Here is a 24,826-nt window from a genome sequence, read left to right on the forward strand (position 1 = left end):
GTGGGTTAAGCCGCTGCCTTCAGCTCAGGTCATGATCTTGGGGTCCTGGGATCGAGTCCCGCATCGGGTTCTCTGCTTGGCAGGGAGCCTGCTTCCCTCTCTCTCTCTCTGCCTGCCTCTCCATCTACTTGTGATTTCTCTCTGTCAAATAAATAAATAAAATCTTTAAAACAAACAAACAAACAAAAAGAAAAAACGAATTTTCAACTAAGTTTCAGCTCTGTCCAGCTTCTTAGTATCATCTTGTATGTTTATCTTGGTAAATACTCTGATTCCATCCTTCAGAATACCATCACAGTTTCTTTGATTTTTTGAGAACCATGTGAGATTTCCTGTCTAATGAAGATTGAGATGTGTTTATACTGTATACTCTGAACACTGTTCAGTGAGCTCCTAAGAGGTCCTCATACTTACTCTTCTCTGGGCATTTTATAAGAACACTTCAAAGTGCAGCCCTTGGAATTGTCTCCATTCTATCTGTGTTTATGTTTTTCTTCTGGGCTCTACTGATTCTTGTCTGTATCTTATGCTGTATGTATCTCTATATGGTATAACTTTTGCATGTGCTTTAAAAAACAATTTATGTTTTCAAATTAGAATTGGAAAAATGGAAGGAAAAGTGCAACGATCTGGAAGCCAAAAGTAATCAAAGATCAAACAGAGAACTTGAGGATAACACAGATACACTTAGTGAAAAGCTCAGTAAGCTTCAGGATGAGTTACAGGTATGATTTGCTGTATGTATGTATCTAGCCCTGGTATTTCTTATGAGAGGAGAATTCAGCGAATACTTTAAAATTAATTTAAATATGGGGGAAATATTACCTGGGAAATGTTAACATATAGGTATAATTTTTCAGTATACATTGAAGATGACATTCCCAAGATACAAACCACTATTAGTGCCAATGAAAATACAGTGGTCGTGTCTTCTCTTTTATATTCTGTATGTTTAATTCTTGAATCACTACTTCTTATATGTTTGTACCTATTTTTCTACTCCTTAAACTTCTTAGTTCTCAAATTCTGCTATGGAAAAGAGGACTGTTAGGAAGAGTATTTTGTATATAATCATTTTAATTTTCATTTATAAATTTGGAAAAGAATACAGTTGTGTATCTGGACACTGGAATATACTTGAAACTGTATTATATAAAGGATATTCTGTTTTGCCTTTGTATTTTTTCCATGTTCAGTTCTAAATACTGTATAGAATACAACATATGGAGAAAATATTTTTAATGGGGTTTACCAAATACCATTTAAAATTTTATATGTTTTATTAAAAGGAACTAGTTTTGAAATCGAAGAAAGCATAATAGTGATTTTAAAAAGTTGGCTGCATCTAAATTATTTTCTTAAATTCATGCTATATGTAATCAGATACTGAACAAATAAAAAAATACTTTCTTTTCTTAACTATTAATTATATATTCTAGAATTTACCCTTTCTATTGGGAAAATCCCAAAGCAGAACAAAGTAAATACTCCATTATTTATGAAAAAATATTAGCTATATTGGGAATGTTCATATTTAGGAGTATTGGTTTATTTTATGTTCTCAAATGATTAATCACATAGATTATAAACTTTGTAATTCTGGAATGGAAATTACTGATCAGCTATATCCTCAGTCTATCCATTCCCAGTGTTCCTCAGATTCATGAATGTCCTGTTGCACAAGTTATTTTTTACTTGGCATTGCGTCTACCCAGAAATATTTTATTTTTAAAACCATACAATTAGAAATGACCATCACAAACCAAGGCTTTTTCTTTTCTGGCATTAAGAAGGCTTGGGTCTTTATAACTGTTTCAGAAATAGAAGTTGTTTGTTCTTAAGGTCACTGATGAAGGAGAGTCCTTAAATGGTTTATAAAAGAAAGTCCATTTAGAAAAGGAAACAAGCAGTGTTCATTTTATAATCTGAAATAAACTCTGATCTTATCATTATTTAAGGAAAAACACTTATTTTTAATTTTCAAAAAAGGTAAAAAAGTGATAGGTTATATGATATGTTTTAAAAATAAATTTGTTGACTGTTGCTTAAGTATTATTTAAGCACGTGATAGTTACTTGTATGATTTTTATATACATAGGAATGTGAACATAAATATAAAGCCGATAGAAAGAAATGGCTAGAAGAAAAAATGATGCTTATCACTCAGGCAAAAGAAGCTGAGAATCTTCGAAACAAAGAGATGAAAAAATACGCTGAAGACAGAGAGCGTTGTTTAAAACAACAAAATGAAGTGGTTGGTAACAATTGTACTTTATCTTTGATGTATTTCACCAGCTTCATTCGTTTGTTAAGTTTATCCCTGAGATTTTTACCAGTCTTTACATGGTTGCCTGATTTTCTCACTCTTTTAAAAGACAGTCTGTTTGTAAGATGACTTTTCTGTCCCAATTCTGAAGTTCACTTACGTTCTTATTTTAACTTACTTCAGTCCATTTAGCAAGTTGGGAAAATGCCTAATTACATCTTAGTATCTAGATACAGGGCTTAAACATCTCTTTCTTTTGATTGCTACAGGGTGAACTCTATTATAAAATTTTGCATTGTGAACTGTAGATTCTATTAATATGGTGTATGTTATCTCATAAGCTGATTTTTTTTTTTTAAAGATTTTATTTATTTGACAGATAGAGATCACAAGTAGGCAGAGAGGCAGGAGGAGAGAGAGGGGGAAGCAGGCTCCCTGCTGAGCAGAGAGCCTGATGTGGGGCTCAATCCCAGGACCCTGGGATCATGACCTGAGCCGAAGGCAGAGGCTTTAACCCACTGAGCCACCCAGGTGCCCCTCATAAGCTGATTTTATCAGGACTTTTAATTAAAAAGTCATTTATGGGTGCCTGGGTGGCTCAGTTGGTTGAGCATCTGACCCTTGGTTTTGGCTCAGGTCATGGTCTTGGGGTCATGAGATCGAGCCCTTTGTTGGTGTCCACAGTAAATATGGAGTCTGCTTGAGATTCTCTCTCCCTCTCCGTCCCTCCCCCAGCTTGTGCTCTTTTCTGTTTCTAAAATAAATTTAAAAAATTTTTTCAAAGGTTTTTATTTATTTATTTGACAGACAGAGATCACAAGTAGGCAGAGAGAGACCGGGGAAGCAGACTCTCCACTGAGCAGGGAGCCCGATGTGGGGCTTGATCCTAGGATGATAGGATCATGACCTGAGCCGAAGGCAGAGGCTTAATCCACTGAGCCACCCAGGCACCCCTAAAATAAATAAAATATTGAAAAAATTGTCAGCTAAATAGTTTCTTGAAGACGATAGGTAAAAATACCCCTCAGTTTTTATCTTCAGTAGCTATAGCTCTTAATAGCAATTCTTAGCTTGTTTTTTCTCTCCTGTTTTAATTGACTGCTTACTCTGTTTGCCAACAGAAAAAAGAAGTTAAAAGGTATTGTTGGTCTTAGGAAAGCTATTGTGCAACACATTGACACTGTTTTTAAATGAATATAAAACAGTAGTAGTAAGTAGTAAGTTATAAAACAATAGTAGTAAGTTGGCAGTATCACATTGTTGTTGCTGGTTATTTTTGTTTGTTTATGACAGAATTTTACAGATAATTGCTGAGCTTCCTTTTAAAACCAAGATATTAATTTTCAGTAAGTTAAGGGTGATTTTCCCCCTGATTTTTAAAAATAATTTTACCTTTTTAGTTTGAAACCATTTTATTTACAGAAAAGTTGCCAAACTACTTCAGAGTTCCTGTGTACTTACCACTAACTTCTCCTGATGTTAGCACCTCACATCACAATAGTACAATGATCAAAATCAACAAATTAACATTATTGTATTTCTGTTCGCTACTTTGTGGAGCATATTAGAATTTCATGGATTTTACCACTGTTATCTTTTTCTGGGTCTAGGGTCTCATCTGTAATACTACATTACATTAGTTGTCTTTTGTTTTTGTTTTTGTTTTTTGTTTTTTCAAGATTTTATTTATTTACTTGAGAGAGACCTAAAAAGAGAGAGAGTCTGAGCTCGGGAGAGGGACAGAAGGAGAGGGAGAAGCAGAGTCCCCGCTGAACAGAGAGCCCAATGTGGGGCTCGATCCGAGGATCTCAGGACCATGACCTAAGCCAAAGTCAGATGCTTAACTGAGCCACCCATGTGCTCCCTAGTTGTCATTTCCTTAGAGTCTTGACTCTTTCTGTCATAAGCTAAATCATGGAAGACTAATAACTTGTCATTACTACAGCTCTGAAATGGCAACATAGTTCATGTCCCAATTCCACATGATTGAGTATATCTTCAGAAAATGCGTTGAGCATGATTCTCTGATGCTGCATTTGTCTTAACAGGAAAGGTTGCTACTAGTTTTCTGCTCCTGTCCCATAGCCCATCATACTTTCCTAGGCAATAGTAAGAGGCAAGAAGTAGAATCAAAACTGTTGGCACTGTCCGTCACTCCAGCACTAAACCAGTAATAGAGCTATTTTCTTTTCCTAGTCAGTGATCCCTCTGGCAGCAGTGCTAGCAAGTAAACCTACATTAAGTTGTTTTGTTTTTCTTTTTAAGAGCTAGAGAACATGATTGAGGGGCAGGGAGGGAGGAACAGGCAAAGAGGGAGAGAGAGAGAATCTGAAGTAGGCTCTACACCCCATGAGGAACCTCATGACCTGAACCAATATCAAGAGTTGGAAGCTTAACTGACTGAACCCCTAGGTGCCCAAAACCTACTTTCAGTTTTTAATCCTAGAGAAGGCTAGCTTCCTTCTTTCTCCCATATATTTCTTTGCAGTCATACCTGGGATTTATGTCCTGCCATATTAAGGTATAAATCACATGTAATGCAGTAAATCACAGTAAATAAAACTAACGATAATCCCGTGAACTGTTGTAAAGTCAGTGTCCACTTAAGTACCACCCATTTCAAGAAATAGAACATTACCAGCCCCCCCAGGGGGCTCCTCTTCTGTTTCTTTCCTAGTGGTAATAACTATTCTGTCTTAATGTTGTACTTTAGTTTTGGCCAGTTTTCACTTTTATGTAAATGGAATTATGCAGGATGCATTTGTTTGTACCTGGCTTCTTTCAGCATTATGTTTGTGAGAATTACTCATGTCACATATAGCTGGAATTAGTCTGTTTTCATTACTGAATATTGCAGTGTATAAATATACCATGGCCTCTTCATTTTAATACTGAGGATATGTGAATTATTTTCTGCTTTGACATATTATATGTAAATTCTCCCATAAACATTTTTATACATTTCTCTCAGTCACATGTGCATGCATTTCTCTTGCATAGTTAGCTAAGAATGGAAGTGTTGGATGATAGGGTATACGTGTGTCGAACTCTGGTAGAATGTCAGGTTGGTTTTCAGAGTAGTTATATCCATTTATACTCTAATTAGTTTAGGGTTGCTGTATATTTTAAAAAATGTGGTATTACTGGTCATTTTTTATGGTTTTAATGTGCTTTTCCTTGAGTATTAATGAGGTTGAAGATTATGGGGCCCTGTACCTTTTACCTCTTGGACTATCTGGTTTTTTCTAGTTGATATGTAGAAGCTTCTTATACTTTCTGGATAGGAACCCTCCTATCCTTGTCATGTGTTGCAAGTACCTTTTTTCAGTTTCTAGTTTACTTTTTATTCCCTTAATGCCTTTTTATGAATTCGAGTTCTTAAATATATTTTAGTTCATTTTCCTGATCTTTTCCTTTATTAACCCTAAAGACATGAAGGTGTTCTCTTACACTTTTTCCTGTATAGGTTTTTACCTTTCGTATTTTGATTCTAGTATTTTGAGTTTTGTGTTGGAGTGAGTTAGGCATCAAGACTAATTTTTTTTCACGACATCTGTATCTTTGGGGTAAATACCTAGGAGTGCAATTGCAGGGTCATAGGGAAGCTCTATTTTTAATTTCTTGAGGAATCTCCTCTTTGGAGAAAGAGGCTGCACCAACTTGCATTCCCACCAACAGTGGAAGAGGGTTCCCCTTTCTCCACATCCTCTCCAACACATGGTGTTTCCTGTTTCGTTAATTTTGGCCATTCTAACTGGTGTAAGGTGATATCTCAATGTGGTTTTAATTTGAATCTCCCTGAGGGCTAATGATGATGAACATTTTTTCATGTGTCTGATAGCCATTTGTATGTCTTCATTGGAGAAGTGTCTGTTCATATCTTCTGCCTATTTTTTGATATGTTTGCCTGTTTCGTGTGTGTTGAGTTTGAGGAGTTCATTATAGATCCTGGATATCAACCTTTTGTCTACTGTCATTTGCAAATATCTTCTCCCATTCCGTGGGTTGCCTCTTTGTTTTTTTGACTGTTTCCTTTGCTGTGCAGAAGCTTTTGATTTTGATGAAGTCCCAAAAGTTCATCTTCGTTTTTGTTTCCTTTGCCTTTGGAGACATATCTTGAAAGAAGTTGCTGTGGCTGATATCGAAGAGATTACTGCCTATGTTCTCCTCTAGGATTCTGATGGATTCCTGTCTCACGTTGAGGTCTTTTATCCATTTTGAGTTTATCTTTGTGTACAGTGTAAGAGGATGGTCGAGTTTCATTCTTGTACATATAGCTGTCCAGTTTTCCCAGCACCATTTATTGAAGAGACTGTCTTTTTTCCACTGTATATTTTTTCCTGTTTTGTTGAAAATTATTTGACCATAGAGTTGAGGGTCCATATCTGGGCTCTCTACTCTGTTCCACTGGTCTATGTGTCTGTTTTTATGCCAGTACCATGCTGTCTTGGTGATCACAGCTTTGTAATAAAACTTGAAATCAGGTAATATGATGCCGCCAGCTTTATTTTTGTTTTTCAACATTTCCTTAGCGATTCGGGGTCTCTTCTGATTCCATACAAATTTTAGGATTATTTGCTCCAGCTCTTTGAAGAATGCCGGTGGAATTTTGATCGGAATGGCATTAAAAGTATAGATTGCTCTAGGCAGTATAGACATTTTAACAATGTTTATTCTTCCGATCCAAGAGCATGGAATGGTCTTCCATCTATTTGTGTCTTCTTCAATTTCTTTCATGAGTGTTCTGTAGTTCTTCGAGTACAGATCCTTTACCTCTTTGGTTAGGTTACCCCAATGATACAGATGTCGTGAAAAGAAGGGCCATCTGTACCCCAATGTTTATAGCAGCAATGGCCACGGTCGCCAAACTATGGAAAGAACCAAGATGCCCTTCAACGAACGAATGGATAAGGAAGATGTGGTCCATATACACTATGGAGTATTATGCCTCCATCAGAAAGGATGAATACCCAACTTTTGTAGCAACATGGACAGGACTGGAAGAGATTATGCTGAGTGAAATAAGTCAAGCAGAGACAGTCAGTTATCATATGGTTTCACTTATTTGTGGAGCATAACAAATAGCTTGGAGGACAAGGGGTGTTAGGAGAAGGGAGTTGGGGTAAATTGGAAGGGGAGGTGAACCACGAGAGACTATGGACTCTGAAAAACAATCTGAGGGGTTTGAAGTGGCGGGAGGTGGGAGGTTGGGGTACCAGGTGGTGGGTATTATAGAGGGCACGGCTTGCATGGAGCACTGGGTGTGGTGAAAAAATAATGAATACTGTTTTTCTTAAAATAAATAAATTGAGAAAAAAAAAGACTAATTTTTTAATGTGGGTTACTAATTTTCCTGGTAGTACTTATTGACAAAAAAACTTTCCCACTGCTCTGGCACTTTTGTCCAAGGATTACTTTTTGTATGTGGTATGAGATTGGGATTGGGGTTCTTTTTTTTTTTTTTTTTCATTTGGCTGTTGTTCCAGCATTCTTTATTGAAAAGACTGTCCTTTCCTCCACTGGCTTATTTTGGTGTTATTGTAGAATGTCAATCGACCGTGAGCTTGTAGACCTTCTTTTCAATTCCACTGATCTCTGTTCCTACCAGTATCACATTGTCTTGATTATTATAGTAGGCTTGAAATGACAGTGTATTTGTTCCTACTTTGTTCTTCATCTTCAACATAATTTTTACTATTCTAGATCGTTTGCATTTTCATATAACTTTTACAGTGAACTTTCCCATTTCCATACACTTGCACTCTCACCTGCCTGGATTTTGATTGAGATTGTTTTGACTTTGTTTAGATCTATTTATGGAAAACTGACATCTTAACAATATGGAGTCTTTGGATCATTAGCACAAATTATCTCTCCATTTATTGATGTATTTTTCTTTCAGCAGTGTTTTGTGGCTCCTCTTGTTTAGGTCTGATGCATATTTTCTTTAATTCACCACTATCATGGTTTTAGAACTCATTGAAAATGATATTTCAAATTTTCATTTCTCTGTTGTTTGTTCCTATTAGTTTTGTCATTTGCTTGACTGTAGTTTTAACCTCTCATTTCCAAAATACTGGGGGAAATGCTAGCATTAGTTTAAAAACCATAATTGCTTTTTGAAAAAGTGACCAATAAATGATTTTTGGAATGAGGGTGGGATAAGGATAAATACAGCATGTGGGCAGTAAATATGTAAAGGCATTGTGTATTTTGTTTTACAAGTAAATATTTTATCTAGCCCTAACTATGTAGTTTGTTCCTTGTCTTATTCATAGTTGTGTTATTTCTAGTAAAAATTTCAAAAAATTCTTACTTTCATAATGTTTTCTTTATTTTCTGGTTAGGAAATACTTACAGCACAACTGGCAGAGAAAGATGAGAATCTTCAGAAGTGGCGAGAAGAACGGGATCAACTGGTTGCAGCTTTGGAAGTACAGCTGAAGGAACTGATCTCCAGTAATATCCAGAAAGATAATGAAATTGAACAATTAAGAAAGATCACTTTGGAGCCTCCTGAAACCGTGAGTAGAATCTTACCCTTATCTTTCAATGCCTTTTTTTTAATTGAACACAGGAATTTTTCACAATTATTTAATTGATTAACTCTCAGGAGATAGAAAAACAAGTTTTAATAGATCACAGAGGAATCAGTGTTGGAAACGTTATTTGGGTAGTTATTATGTATGTCATGTTTTCAGAGTTTTATCATTATGATTGATTTGCCAGTGACCAACTGAGAAATAGTACTTCCTCAAATATTTTGGTCATATCTTTCAGGTAGCATAATTAGAAAATAAACAATTTGTGATTTAGTCCCTCATCTACCTCTCAAATGTGGAAATGTGATTCAACCTGAACCCTTGGTAATATTTAAATACTTGGGCCCACCCTAACAACTATATAGTTGACTATATAAAGATATGAATTGTTTTGAAAATGAATTGTTTTGATAGTGACTCACGATGCTGAGTCATTCAGGAGTTACTTTTGTAATATTACATCAGGATTGGGAACCCTGCATGGAGAGGGGATTGCATTTCACAGATAGCTACTTCCTGGTGTAATCGAATCAGGGTACATCTGAAGCTAGTCTTTCCAAAATAAATGATCATTGCTTAAAAATCTGCTGCCTCCAGACAGTAGGAAGATAAATGTATGTGCCTGTCTGTCACAACAAAAGACTTCATGATCCCAAGAGGAAGACTGCTAAAATAAAGAGGTAGTAGCACGTGTTATAAATAGCACATATTAGAAACAGAAAAACTAGGTGTGTGTTGCTCTCACTGTGGTTTGGGAAAATTACTACATCTGAACTTCTCTAAAACAGAGATAGTAATGTCTTCCTAATAGAGTTGTGAAAATTGAGAACATTTGCAAAATAGTTAGCACAGTTTTTACCACAGTGGATGCCAATACATGCTAGTTGTTCCATATGTAGATTCGGTACAACCTTTTCTATCTGGGTACGTGACATAAGAGATATATATGACTTCTGCTTTTTTTTTTTTTTTAAATATTTTATTTATTTATTTGAGAGAGAATGAGTGAGAGGGAGCATGAGAGAGGAGAAGGTCAGAGGGAGAAGCAGACTCCCCGAGGAGCTGGGAGCCTGATGCGGGACTCGATCCTGGAAGTCTGGGATCATGACCTGAGCTGAAGGCAGTTGTTCAACCAACTGAGCCACCCAGGCGCCCCTGACTTCTGCTTTTGATGGCAGTTGTGGGAAGGCAGAATTTTTCAAGTGGTGGAATTGTGGAATTTATCAAGTTTATAAAGGTGGAATGGTGGAATTTATGAAGTTTAAAAATATAATCTGATACTTCTTTATAGATCCCTTAAATAGAGTATAGGAATAGAACATAGCCTGTGACTGAGAAAAAGGGATGAGGTGTGCAGCAGGAAAAGGTTTAGTTATCAATATGGTCTTTTCTACTCTGATACTCTAGTTGCATTCTCAAGACTCCTCAAGTTTTTCAGAATGGTGTTGTCAAAGCGGTTGCTGGGGTTCTAGCACTTCCAAATTAATACAGATCTTAGCCATGTGATTTTATATCTTTAGGTTTCGGTTTCCTCATCTAGAAAGTAGGAATGATGATTCTTGCCAAATCTAGCTGAGAGAGTTGGAATGAAAGTAAAATGAGAGAATACACTTAAAATTTTGAAAATTGAAAGTAGTCTTTTAGATTTCTCTTTCAATCAGGGCCAGGGGCTGGCAAGTTTCCCAGCCTTTCCTAAGTCTCTGAGAATGAGAGAAGGAAGTCTTTCATTACTTCCTTGATTTAATCCACCCAAATCTTGATTTTCTTTTCTTTAGGTGAAGTGTTTTAATACATATTTGGTTACAGTGGCTTGTTTTAATATTTCTTAGGAAGAACAAAATGTCGATATCAAGCCTACACATCTGAGTTCAATGGATCCTGGCAGAGTTGAAACGGAACCTCAGTCAGCAAGTTTTGAAGTTTCTAGGAATGAGGAAGAGGTGGGCATTTGGTAACACAGTCCACTTTTTACCCTCTTTACAGTGACTGTTAATTAGTAAATAACACTTGCAAGTTTAGTATCTTGCTGTGCAGTTATGTGTATGTGCTCTTGGCTTTGGGAAGGAAAACCTAAAGCCTTTTGAGAAGTGAAATTCTTTTGGAAGATTAGATCCCCAAACGGTATTAATCTCTTCCCAAAATGATACTCATTGCAAACAACAGATCTGCTATTATAAACAAACTTGATGGTCAGAAATAGGAAATCCTACAAAAGATAAAACATGGATGATGTCCTCATAAGATGTCCTTTTAATATGCATTCTATTCAGTATTTTTTTTTTTAAATCGTACCCATTTAATAACTTTGTCACCATATCTCAGTAATTCACAGTGAGTTCCCTTAATCTGTAGTGGGCTTAGGGTTCTATGAATCACTTTGGATAATAGATAGAGTCTTAGATTACATATGAAATAGATAAAAATTCTATGTCACTTAAAGTTTTGAAGACAAAATTCCTTTTTTGCATTTGTTTTTAAAACACTTTTGCAAGTTTTCAGTGTTGGTTGGAAACATTGCTAAATACTGAGAGAACAAACATAAGGCATGATCGCCATCCTCAAGGAGTAAAGAATGTAGTAAGATGCCTCAATGACTACTTGTTTGACTTCTTCTTGTGGACTAAGAGTCATGAAGAGTGCTAAGAGGAACATTGCCTGAAAGGAAGATATGATGAATTTTGCCCGAGTGGTTGTGGATGTGGATTAGAGAAGCTAACATCATAGTGGGTCTTGAGGTGAATAGATTTTACCAAGCTATGAATAGGAAGAGAGGGGTATCTTAAGCTGGAGAAATAGCAGGAGCCATTTCTTTTCTCTTGCCCTTTCTTTGATAGTTTTTGGTGGAATTTCAGATAATTAGCATTGGCCTTAGAGACTAAGATCATATCATTTGAAGAAAAGTTTGAAGTTAATTCATAAACAAGATTAATCTTGATTGTAAAGGCAGTTATATATGGAACATTTCTTTATAAATTTATATATAAATTTATGTATGTTTATACAACTTTATATGTATACATAAATTTATGTCCTAAACCTCCTGATTCCAATTCTTACTATGAATTCCAAAAGTTACTGTGTATTCTGGGGAATGGTTTTGTTATGCTGGTTTGTATATTTTTCTTGCCTTTATGAAATCAATATCCTCTGTTTTGTTTAAAGTCTAAAATGATTCATTCATAGAGCTAAAAGTTGATTTCTGGGAGCTCAGCTGGACCTATATGTGGCCTCTCCCTGTGGCTTGGGCTTCTCACAGCACAGTGGCTGCATTCTGAATGAGGCATTTTGAAGGGGGAGTGGAAGTAACTTTTCAAAGAGGACAGGATGGCAGTTATAGGCTTCTTATGATTGAGCCTCAGAACGTTGATGTTATTTCCACCACATCCTGTTGGCCATGGAAGTCATTAAGGACCACTCAGATTCAAGGAAGGGGAATGAGACTCCATTTCTCAGTGGGAAGAGTAACAAAGAATTAGAAGCCAATTTAATCTACCTTAACTAGGGTGCTTATTAAAAATCCTAGACTCTTTCCTAGGAGATTGCTGATTTAGTAGGTTTGTGATGCAAGACGTCCCATAATTTATTCTTCATGGTAACCCTGGAAGTAGGTAAGCCTTCATCAACAAGAGAAAAGAAAAAAAGTGAAGAATTAAGGAAGCTTTTCAAAGTAACCCAGAGTAAGAGGTGAGCAGAACTAGTATTCAAACCAGTCATCCCTGACTCCAGTAGCAGTGCTCGCCCACATCACAGGGGCTGCCTCCTGGGGCCAGGACTAAGAGGCAGGTGGGACTAGTGAGGCTCTTTGTTCTGGGTGCAAAATAACAATGGAGTACAAACAAACTCAGTAGTAGGTTTGTAGTAGGGTCCAAGAATCTTTTAAACAAATTGTCTAAATTATCCTTATGATCATACAAGTTTGGGAAATACTGATCTCTGTTTCCTTGGATTTTAACATATCATGTATAAACCTGGAGAGGGTAGATCATAACTTCATCTTTCTGTCCTTGCTGTGGTTTATTTGACCCAGCACCCTTTTAATCTTTTCCAATTCATTGTCTCTGATAGGTATTTGAAAGAGTTAATTCTTGGTGATTCATGAATTCATATTCTGCAAATAAGATTTGTTTTTCTTTTTAATTCTGTTGTAGGATGGCTCTGTAGTTATTGACTCTTGTGAAGTGTCAACAGAAAATAATCAAACCACTCGATTTCCAAAACCTGAGTTAGAGATTCAATTTACACCTTTACGGCCAAACAAAATGGCAGTGAAACACCCTGGTTGCACTTTACCCGTGACGGTTAAGATTCCCAAGGCCCGGAAGAGGAAGAGTAATGAAATGGAGGAGGTAAGTACTTAACTAATGAGTAAATTTAACAAGCAAAACTTAAGCTTAGTTATTATACATAATTAAACTTTCATACAGCCTTCTTGTTCATAAGCACTGTTATTGGAGACCAAAATCATAATTTGTGGCATATTTTGTACTCCTTAAGAATATTATTGTGGGGCACATTAATGCTTCCATCGTTAAGCGGCTGCCTTTGGCTCATGTCATGATCCCAGTATCCTGGGATCAAGCCCCCGCAGTGGGCTTCCTGCCTCTCCCTCTCTCACTCCCCCTGCTTGTGTTCCCTCTCTCACTGTCTCTCTCTCTCTGTCAAATAAATAAATAAAATCTTGAAAAAAAAAAAGAAGAATATTATTGTAGTTGAATAGTCCTTAAACAAAAAGCTTAGGGTTATTTTAAAACTTAGCCTTTGTTTCATCGAAGCTGTGATAGGTTGATTGATGGTAGATTTCAGTGGAAAGCTATTTCAGTATACCAGTCCTGTTCAAACTTAGTGACTTTTCCCTCTAGTGGAAGAGAAAAGGGTTGATAAATTACAGAAACCAAATGGCTAAATTGCTCGAGTATAATCTTTGTTATTTAAGTAAAATCTAGTTCCCTATGGTTATAGTAGATTTTGGAAGAGAGACTTTTTCTATCAGCTGGTATATTAAAATATGGCCCTCTGTTTAGTGGTAGGATACAAACTCTTTACTACTTTGTACTGTAGCTCTCTGATTGTAGGGTTAGCAAATCTTCTGCCGTATCCTAGTCAAGCAGGTTTGGCTGGTCACATAAACTTTCTCATTCTCACTTTACTCCTTTTGGAAATAAAGGATTAGAGATAATATGTTTAAAATGCTTAGCTTTTGTTCCACATTTGGTGGATACATAATAAATGGTAATATTTATTTTAAAAAGTAACTTGTTTTAAATTTAAAACTAATTATAAACTCTCTAGCACAATAACTTTTCTTCAACTTTTTTTTTTCCTACCTCTTTAAAGAGTAGTATATTTTCAAGCTGGTGGAAGAGCAGAAATAATGTTAACCATACTCCTGAGGCTCTCTGTCAGGTAATAAATTTGCCAAATGAAATTTATTTAGCATCTTTCCTGCTACATCTAGAATAATTTAGTGCTTGTTTAGTAGAGCCTTATTTAACTTTTATTCAATATTTATTTAATTTATATTTAATAAATTTTAGATAACATTAAAATAGTATTTTAATTTCATTATGATCTATTTTGACTTTTCCTTGATTCATTTTTTTCAAGGGAAAAGGAAAAATTGGTTGTGTATTCAGGGATTTGAAAACCCATTATTTTATTCATTTTACTGTTTGTATATACTCCCCAAGTGTTTTTCAGAATAGATATCCAGATTGTTGTAGATAAATCATGTAGAAATTGAAGGATTTTCCTGATTTTACTAGTTCTTCACTGCTCTAGTAAACGGAGTGTTGTAAGGTCCTCATGACAACCACTTGTGTAGTGCTCTGTACGTTCTAACCCAGTGAAGACTCCAGAGCCCTCTTCATTGCACACTGCAAGTATGATGCATTACTACTGTGCCTTTGTTTCCCATTGATGCCATCTGTCTTTCCCCTTTCAGGAGTCCACTTCTTATTACCCTTATGACTTCTGCTTTGTAACTTGAATTCTGAGGTTCAGTCATAATCTTTTCTTTGTTTCTTTTCTTGACTTTTTTTTTTTCCCTTTTATGTTTATAATCTTTGGTACAACTACGATTTGTATGAGTTTGATTCAGTTAATATACTACAAGAGACTTTGTCCTAAGAGAAGTTATATGGGAGAAAAAAAAGTAGTATGTCATACCTATTTAGTAGGGAAGATAGAGTATATTTCTTGATTTTAATATTTTGCCTGTGCTTATACTGAAGATTTTTACTTGTTCTTGTTCTGTTTTGTTTTTGATGCTGCCAGATTTCAGTAAGAGTTCTTAAACATAGAGACTCTGCATGATTTGGGAGTTGGGGAAAGAGTAGATGTATTGCTATATTTTAGAAATGGGCTTCAAATAAAAGATGTATCCCTTCTACTATTTCTTATTTAGCTTATGTAATTTCATTATTTATGATGTGTGTGAAAAATTCATACCTTCAGTCATGTTCCCATATATGTGTGTATTAAATCCTCACATTGTACATCTTAAACTTACCTATGTTATATGTCAATAATACCTCAATAAAGTTGGGAGAAAAAGTCATACCTTCGGTCAGGGTTTTTCAAGTTCAGCATGATTGATATTGGGTTTATACACCTCTGTTTTGGAAGGCTCTCCTATGCGTTTATAAGGGTATTTAGGAACATTGCTGGCCTCTACTAATAGTTGCCAGTAAATACCTTCCTACCCCAGGAATGACAACCCAGAATATCTCCAGACGTTGTCAATGTCTCCCAGGGTCAAAATCACCCTTGGTTAAAAACCATCATCTTGGGATGCCTGGGTGGCTCTGTGGGTTAAGCTTCTGCCTTCGGCTCAGGTCATGATCTCAGGGTCCTGGGATCAAGCCTCCATTGGCTCTCTGCTCAGCCAGGAGCCAGCTTCCCCCTTCTCTCTCTGCCTGCTGCTCTGCCTACTTATGATCTCTCTCTCTCTCTCTCTGTCAAATAAATAAATAAAATCTTCAAAAGAAAAACAAAATCATCTTTTTTTAAAGCCTAGACAAAGAAAATATTGTTAGGAATTAACTAGTACTGAAATTCATTAATTTTAGGACTTGGTGAAATGTGAAAATAAAAAGAATGCTACACCCAGACCTAATCTGAAGTCTCCTGTTTCTGAGCATAGAAATTCTTCTGTCAAAAAGGAACAAAAGGTTTGTCTTTAAATGTGTTCAGAATTGACCATTTTCTTAACTTATATTTATAAAGTAGAATATAAAAATAAAGATGTAAAAGTTGATCAGTAATTACTCAGAAATCCACTTTTGTCCAGTTATAACTCATTTATATTCCATTTCTTATTCATCTAATTTGGCATAGAGTATAGCCTTTAGCATTGGGCCAGCAGCAGGCCCTTCAGTACTTCTCAATCAGCCTTCCAGCCTGTCACACCCATCTTGCTATGCGTTGGTTCTTTTATCCTCCTCTCATTTACTTAATCCCAAGTTCCTTGCCTGCGAATTTGTGGCCTCTTTTAATTCAGCTATGGTTACAACTGTTTCCTTTTAACATTTCTCATTGGCAGTAACAAAAAATGTTTGTTTTTTAGGTTTCCACACGTCCGTCATCTAAGAAAACATACTCTTTACGGAGTCAGGCGTCCACAGTTAGTACAAATGTGACCACTAAGAAAAAAGAAGGAACACTACAGAAATTTGGAGACTTCTTACAACATTCTCCAACAATTCTTCAATCAAAAGGTTTGCAGAAAACTAAATGACCTTTTATGTTAGATGTTTTCTAATATCCGACTAGTGTGTAAACTCAACAACAGTGATTACCATTGTTCGAACAGACATTGTCTTATTTTGATTACTATGAGAGAGTATGAGAGGGTGTGATGCTTAGACGTTCACTGGAGTGGAAGAGAATGAACCATGTGTGAGTACAGTTGAGCCTTGAGCAACACGGGTTTGAACAGCAGAGGTTGACGTATATGTGGATGGTTTTTGTTTTCTTTTGTTTTTAGAGGTGGGAGCAGAGGGAGAGGGAAAGAGAATCCCAAGCAGGCTCCATGTTCAGCGTGGAGCCTGACAGAGGGCTTAATCTCTCAGCCCTGAAATCATGACCTGAGCCAGAATCAAGATTCAAAGGCCTAACTGACTGAGTCACACAGGTGCCCCATGGATGTTTTTTGATAAGTACACTACTGTAAATGTATTTTCTCTTATGATTTTCTCAATAATATTTTGTTTTCTCTAGTTTATTGCTAGAATTCACTATATAATACATACAAAATGTGTGTTAATCAGTAAGAGTTGTGATCAACAGTAGTCTATTAGCAGTTAACTTTTTGGAGCGTCAAAAGTTGAACTCAGATTTTTGACATTATGCAAGGGTCAGAACCCCAAAGCTCTGTGTTCTTCAAGGATCAAATTAATTCAAAGCGGCTTGCTTCATGTTCTTATAGGGTTCAAGCAAAGTGCTGTGGTAGTATTGGAGGGAAGAGAGCTATTTTGATTCAGAGGCTAAGGGAAAATTTTAATTTTTGGAAGAGATGGGATTAGCTTGGGTATTGAAATCCTGGCAGGATTACACCCTCTAGAGAGGTAACCACTATATTATGGTATATGTTCTTAATAGTATATTTTTCTATGCATTGACAAACATTATCGATCCATATATATCAAAAATATGTATTTCTGTAAATATCTATTGGGTTTAGTTGCTTCATGCTTTTTTCTTTATAATATAGCATTAACCTTATTAACTACCTGTGTGTAAACACATACTAAGATCTATACTTTTTCTGTACACATATACATAAACACAAACATACATGTATATGTACACATACACCCCCACACACATCTGCTGGAGGGGAACAGTTTTAACAGAGGCACAGTACCAGGAGAGTGTAGGGCATATGCAGGCACTTTGGGGTAACAGTACATATCTGACATGGAGAGTGTGGAGAGAGCATTGGGGAAAGGGGCAGGCGGTAGAGTAGATTTTCAGGAGATTGCCTCAGTGGTAGCACTTAGATAAATTAGAGACTAGAAGTGAGGAGAATGGGGAAGGAAAGGAACTAAGGCAGGGGATAGTAGAAGTCTAAAAACACTTTCTGTAAAAACTTAACACAGAGGTCCCCGAACTTTCTTCGTTCACAGTGCCCTTAATGTCTCAGTGAGTGCTTTTTTTGTTTGTTTGTTTTCATTGTTCCCCTATACCCAGAGAAACACCCAATATTTTATCCATTAGTACTAAGGCCAAACAACCACTGAAAACTCAGCTTCTGAAAAATCAGGGTTGCAAAGATACATCATCATCAAAAGGAATGTAATATGTTATCATTTGAAACTATGAATTATCTTGAGCTATTGTGTGTCACTGTTTTCTTTGAATATTTAAAATATTTCAAGATGCTCTTGTGAGTTGGCTCTAGTGTTAGTGCACAGCTTGGGAACTTCAGACTTACCAGACCCCATTTGTATATATTTTTAAAAATATATGTACTTTTTTAAAAGGCGTAATTAGTATAAACATAGAAGGGACAAACAGCAAACTGTGAAATGTCTGAATGTGGAGAGGCAGGACTTGTTATTTTAGATCCATAAGTATTTTATTTAAATTATATTGATTAGCACTTACATAGTAAAAGAAAATAGGTTTTCAAGGACAGGGAAGTACCCATATGGTAACTGACTTCCTTATTTGGTTGACTCAGCTCTATAACCTCTTCCCTTCCTGTATACCTGGTGTGGGTCTTTTTTTTTTTTTTTTTTCATTTATTTACTTGACAGACAGAAGAGAGGGAACACAAGCAGGGGGAGTGGGAGAGGGAGAAGCAGGCTTCCAGTTTAGCAGGAAGCCCAATGCAAGGCTTAATCTCAGGACCCTGAGATCATGACCTGAGCTGAAGGCAGACACAAGGACTGAGCTACCCAGGTGCCTGGTTTTTTTTGCTGCTGTTGTTATTGTTGTTTGTTTGTTCTTTTGTTTTGTTAAGTTTATTTATTTAATCTCTGTACCCAGCATGGGGCTTGAACTCACAACCCTGAGATCTAGAGTCAAATGCTTTTCTGACTGGGCCAACCAGGTGCCCCTAGTGTGGGTTTTTTAAAAGTTATTTCTAGGAGTAGAAGATACCCCTATTTTGCATTATAACTACACTGTGTCTGTTGTTGATCACTTGGAAATGTAGGGGGAAAAAACAGGTATTTTAAAAATCTGTCCTAGATAATCACCGTTATTTCATTCCTTCATTCACTGGTTTTCCAACTTTTTCCTCTTACCTATCTCCGGTCCATCCAGTGCGTGGCCGCCCGTGATCTTTTCAAAGTGCAAATTGCATTAGTTAAGCTATGGTTTTTGTTTTCTTACTTTTTGCACTACAGTATAAGCTTCATAAGCGCAGCGTGTCTGTATGGTTCCCATTCTCAGCTCTTAGTATTGGGCTGGCACACTGTAATGAGGGGTTTGGTGGTACTGGCCAAAATCTCCTTTTTAGGCTGACCATAGGCAGTTACAAAGGCTTTACCTGTTAGGCCTCATGGGGAAAACTGCCCTTTCCACAGCAAAGGAGAGCAGTTTCTGAAAGGAGTCAAGGACTCAGGACCCTGGCCAGCAATGCCCTGATCCATATCTGTAGTTCTAGCCAAGGTGCCTTCATTGAGAGCCTCTTTACCAGGGCCCTTCAGCAGAGAGATTCCTCAGGCACTTCTGCCTTAGACCTTCTTATGGCAGGAAAGGGGACGGAAGCTTGAAGACACTTTCTCCTCTGACTTTACTTTTCCATTCTTAGCCCTTCCTCTGGCCTCCAGTCCCAAGATCCATAAAACTGCAGTGCAAGAGCTTTTTGTTCAGTGCTCCCTCGGCAGGGAGTGACCCCCCAGTTCTGTGCTGATCTTCCTGACCTGGACCACACGTGGGGAAAGACAGAAGGTGGGGGTGGGAGTTGGCACTTTCTTACGTTTTGCCTCTTGCTTATTCTATTATTGCAGTAAGTAGTTAAAGGTTTAAGTGTTACTTTCATTGTGGCTTATTGACTTAATAGGCTGCTCTGACATTGGGCAGCTCAGGTCTTTCAAGGATAAATTAACACTTTACAAGTAGATTTTCAGTTTAGCATATTTCCTTCAATATTTTTTCTATTTAAAAAAATACACTTGATATTATATGTACAAGGATTTTCTACCCAGGAGGTTTCCCAGATGGAAATATGTTTTCTATTAAAATTAATATGTACCTGTTGAAAGACAAATGTACAAAGTAAGAATTGAAAATTTTTATTCTACTTCCCAGAAGCAATCAACTATTAAGAATTTGATTTACTCTATGTGTGTGTGTCTGTGTGTATTAGTGATAAGCAAAGGGCTCACAATTCTAAACTACTTTCACTTAACATTTATTGTGGATATCTTTACATATGTGTACTGCTGCATGGTCCAGGCTTTTTGGCATAATAGCATATGCCTTTCCAAGTCATTAAAAACACCTGAATTTTATTGGCTGTACTCTAATTTACCAGACCTTTTTTGACATTAGCCAAATGATGTTTTATTTATTTGCTTTTTTGTTTTTGCTGTTCATCATTATTCATGTGTTTATGAGACAGTTAATTTTTTTCTTTGTGAGTTGACTAGTCATGTCCTTTCACAGTGCTTTTTCTCTTTAATTTGGTATGTTTTTCTTTATTAAGGATCATACCTTTTCAATTAGAAAGTTATTTGTTTCAGGATTTAAATAATTTACACACACACACACACACACACACACATATTTTTTTTTTTTTAGATCCAAACAAGATTTTTAAATTTTTTAAAATTAACATTTAATGTATTATTTGCCAAAGGGGTACAGGTCTGTGAATCAGCAAGCTTACACATTTCACAGCATTCACCATAGCAGATAGCCTCCCCAGTGTCCATAACCCAGCCACCGTATCTCTAACCGCCCCACCCCCCAGCAACCTTCAGTTTGTTTTATGAGATTAAGAGTCTCTTATGGTTTGTCTCCCTCCTGATCCCATCTTTTTTTTTTTTTTTTTAAAGATTTTATTTATTTACTTGACAGAGACAGAGAGAAAACAAGTAGTCAGAGAGGCAGGCAGAGAGAGAGGAGGAAGCAGGCACCCTGCTGAGCAGAGAGCCCGATGCGGGGCTCAATCCCAGGACCCTGAGATCATGACCTGAGCCCAAGGCAGAGGCTTTAACCCACTGAGCCACCCAGGTGCCCCCTTCCTGATCCCATCTTGTTTCAATTTTTCCTTCACAGCAAAGAAGATAATTGAAACAATGAGCTCTTCAAAGCTCTCAAATGTAGAAGTAAGTAAAGAAAATATGTCTCGACCAAAACGGGCCAAACGGAAATTATACACAAATGAAATTTCATCTCCTATTGATATATCTGGGCAAGTGGTAAGCTACTCTTTTTGGTTTTCTTAAAAATAAAACTGTTCATGTTCTTTTTAATTTGGGAGTATTCATAACAATCTGAATTTTATAATGGTTTGAATTTTTATTCTTTAGATCAGATCTCTTGGAATATGCTTTAAATGTTATACTTTTGCCATCTGATGTGTTAAATTTATAATAATTATAAGTACTGCATTAATGTATACAGGTGTCACCTATTTACATTTGTAAATTAATCAGAGAAATTTTAATCCCATCAATAGAATTATCAGTTCAGTCATTTACTTGCTTCTAACAGCTATTTTTTTTGTTAACTTTATTACAAGAGTTGTACAAATCTGGCCTAAGTGGGCCTGGTAAAAATATAGAATTGACATTCAGTCATTTCCTCCCACCTTTTCTCTAAGCCTTCCAGGTTCTTTTAAGACTGTAGTTTGTCATCCTGACTTGATGACTCATCTCTTCACTCAGAACAATCTGTGCTATTACAGGGAAAGTTCTAATTTTCCATCATGCTTGCATTTGCCTAGTGGATGAAAGGGATGGTAGAAAAGTAACTTAAGGAGAAGCCTTCAACAGAAAGTGGCTCAGAGAAATCAGGGCAGAGACCTTTTGCAACAGTAGATGTCAGATACCAGACACTGGAAGGCAGGTGGTGAAGAATTAGGGTCAATAGGAAATACTATTTTCTTGGTCACTTTTCACTGTCTGTCTGATTAATGTATAATTTCTTCCCTTGACCGAAGTTCTTTCTTTTCTTAGTTGCAATATAATGCTCTTTCTATTCTTCTAAGTTATATACAGTAGTCCCTTCTTAGTATATGTGCTGCTGAAGCGAGCACTACAGTAGTCCCTTCTTATCCTTGGTTTTGCTTTCCATGGTTTCGGTGTCCTGTGGTCTTCATGGTCTGGAAGCAGATGATCCTTCTTCTGATATATTTCAGAAGATCAGTAATAGCCTAGCACTGTGTCACAGTGCCTCCACGTCATTCACCTTACTTTATCTCATCACATAGGCATTTTATCATTTCTCATCATCATAAGAAGAAGGGAGAGTACAGTATATAAAATACTTAGAAGAGACATACAACATTGTCATAACCCACTGTAGTATGTTGTTATAATTGTTTTATTAGTGAATTGCTGTTAATATAATAATGTGCTTAACTCATAAGTTATACTGTATCATAGGTATATAGGTATATGTATATCATAGGTATATAGGAAAAAACAATAAACATAGGGTTTGGTACTATCCTTGGTTTCAGGCATCCACTTGTAACATAGGCCCCACAGATAAGGGGGGATTTTTGTACTTGTTGCTGTGAAAGATTTTTTCTTAAACAGTATTTGAGGCACTTGCCTCCAAATATTTCAGTAATTACTTCAAGCTATATATGTCCTGAATTCAGTATAGGGTATATATTATTTTAATCCTATGTTAGGTAGTGTTGGAAGAATCATTACAAAATCTATTACTTTAGATAATGCTTTTTAATAGATTAGTATACTTAGAGTCTAAAGGGACAAAAACATTGTACCTGTTATTTCATTTATTAAGCACATGAATAGATCTTACTAAATTATAAATAATCTTTTATTTATAAAAATATTATGAAATTGTTAATTTCAGATTTTGATGGACCGTAAAGTAAAGGAAAGTGATCATCAGATTCTCAAACGACGACTCCGAACTAAAACAGCTAAATAAATCACTTATGGAAAATGTTTTAATACAGGTTTTATGTTCATAATCATTGTAACTTGAGTCCTGACTTTTCAAAGATAATTGTATATATTATGATGCATTAATTCCTGTGTATACATTGCTATTTTATACATAGTATAATTTTTATTCAATAAAGATAATAAATTAACAGCACCGTTTGTCTACTTTTCTAAGACTTTTTATAATAGTTTCTTTTTCTTTCTCTTTTTTTAAGTATAGTTGATACAATGTTACATTCGTTTCAGGTATACAACTTAGTGATTTGAAAAGTTTATATATTAAGCTATATAAAAACTCTGTTCATTTTCCTTTTATCCTAGGCATAGGATCAGTGAAGATCCTAGGAAGGATGCTATTTTTTTGTTTTGTTTTTTTACACATATCATAGGTCAGATATTTGGATTACTGTATTTAACAGTGTCTTATGAATTGTTTTTACTTCATTTGGCAGGAAATACAACTGATATTACGTGTCTGTTTGGAGTATAGCTAAGATCCAGGAGTAAGTGTGTATAGGTCTCTTAGTTACCAGAATTTATGGGCACATAATTTAGAAAAGATCTCAAGTCTTTAATTAGAATGTCTTTTATTTGTTAGTGAGCAAATAGAGTTGGCTTTCCTATTTTTTGGGAACACAGAAGATCAGAAGCAGGAAGAAAAGAATCATCTAGAGGCTAAAAAGGCACAGCTAGCTAGGAAAGATAGAATTTTAGATCTGGAGGGACCTAAGAAATGCATTTTCTTAATATTATAGATAAGAAAACTGAGACCCATAAAATTTACTTTTCATAAGATCATACAGCTAAGGTTTATTGAGCTTTGATTAAAAAAAAAAAAAAAAGAAAGAAAGAAAAAAAAAGTAACTGGCAAAAACCAAAGCAGCAGTGTCAAGAACTTTGTCAACTGGGGATTTTAAATCTAAGAGTATACATTTATATATGTAAAACCTTAAAGGTTTCTTTGGGTTTTATCATTGTTTAGCTTATTATAATGATGACCTTGAGTCAGGGAAACAAGTTATCGTTAGTGTCTTAAGACACACTATGTTTAGGGAAAATTTCCATCAAAATAGTTTATTAAAACTTTTTAAGCACTAATTTTTTTTATGTTACCTGGTTTCATTATGCTAAAAATAGATACACAGTTGATCTTCATTCATGGATTACATTTGCAGATTTGCTTACTTGGGAAAATGTACTTCTTAGTGGGGTAGGCACTTTTGTAGTCCTTTTCAGACATGTGCAGAGTGGCAAAAAATTTGAGTTGCCCAACATGCATGTTCCCAGCTAGGTTGAACAAGTGACGTGGCCTTCTTGTTTCAGCTCTCAGAGTGTAAATGAGTGTCCCTGAATATAGACTGAAATCAAGCCTCAACGAGATTTGTGAGGGAGGCAGAGTTTACCAAATTAGAAGGGCTTGAGAAATACCTCGTGCTTTCCAAAGATTCATACTAACGAAGTATAAAACCAAACCTACATAAAGTTGAAAGTAGTCAGTAATCAGAATGCCTCCTGGAACAAAAATCAGCACCCTTCAAAGGAAGACACAATATAGATTCTCTGTAATGTATCTCTTATAATGTGTGATACAGAGTCAAAACAAACCTTGACACGCACATGTTGAATTTTACAAAAAACTTTAAAGCAACTCTTAAGTGTATGTTCAGGGATTTGAAGGAAATGTCATCTTAATGACTATAGACATAAGGAATCTCAGCAGAGAAATGGAAAGTATAAAAAATAAAATGGAGTTGTAACAACAAAAAGTAAAATAAATGAAATGAGAGAGATACTGGATAGATTTAGCAGTGGAAATGTCAGAAGAAAGTGTCAGTGAACTTAAAAACAGATCAATTTAAATTGCCCAAACTGGGAGAAAAGAGGTTGAAGAAAGAACAGAGCCTTAGGGTCCTATAGAA

The 24,826-nt window shown here is 36.0% G+C and overlaps 1 protein-coding gene across 6 annotated transcripts in view; it reads left to right on the forward strand.

Moving 5' to 3' along the window:
- KIF20B (kinesin family member 20B) overlaps positions 1-23,061 on the forward strand; it is a 70,815-nt gene extending 47,754 nt beyond the window's left edge. For 2 of the 6 annotated variants that reach the window (XM_044240077.1, XM_044240080.1), the window contains exons 24-33: positions 598-725; positions 2,099-2,254; positions 8,614-8,790; positions 10,638-10,748; positions 12,957-13,154; positions 14,143-14,211; positions 15,876-15,977; positions 16,373-16,523; positions 21,040-21,182; positions 22,813-23,061. In XM_044240077.1, the coding sequence (XP_044096012.1) occupies positions 598-725; positions 2,099-2,254; positions 8,614-8,790; positions 10,638-10,748; positions 12,957-13,154; positions 14,143-14,211; positions 15,876-15,977; positions 16,373-16,523; positions 21,040-21,182; positions 22,813-22,890 (1,313 nt within the window). In that variant the 3' untranslated portion in view covers positions 22,891-23,061. The remainder of the gene's footprint in view (positions 1-597; positions 726-2,098; positions 2,255-8,613; positions 8,791-10,637; positions 10,749-12,956; positions 13,155-14,142; positions 14,212-15,875; positions 15,978-16,372; positions 16,524-21,039; positions 21,183-22,812) is intronic. The other 4 variants (XM_044240078.1, XM_044240082.1, XM_044240079.1 and 1 more) reach the window with 3 other exon arrangements.
- The last annotated feature ends 1,765 nt before the right edge of the window (positions 23,062-24,826 follow it).

The sequence above is a fragment of the Neovison vison genome, chromosome 2 (genome assembly GCF_020171115.1).
Source record: "Neovison vison isolate M4711 chromosome 2, ASM_NN_V1, whole genome shotgun sequence".
Taxonomy (NCBI): Eukaryota; Metazoa; Chordata; class Mammalia; order Carnivora; family Mustelidae; genus Neogale; species Neogale vison.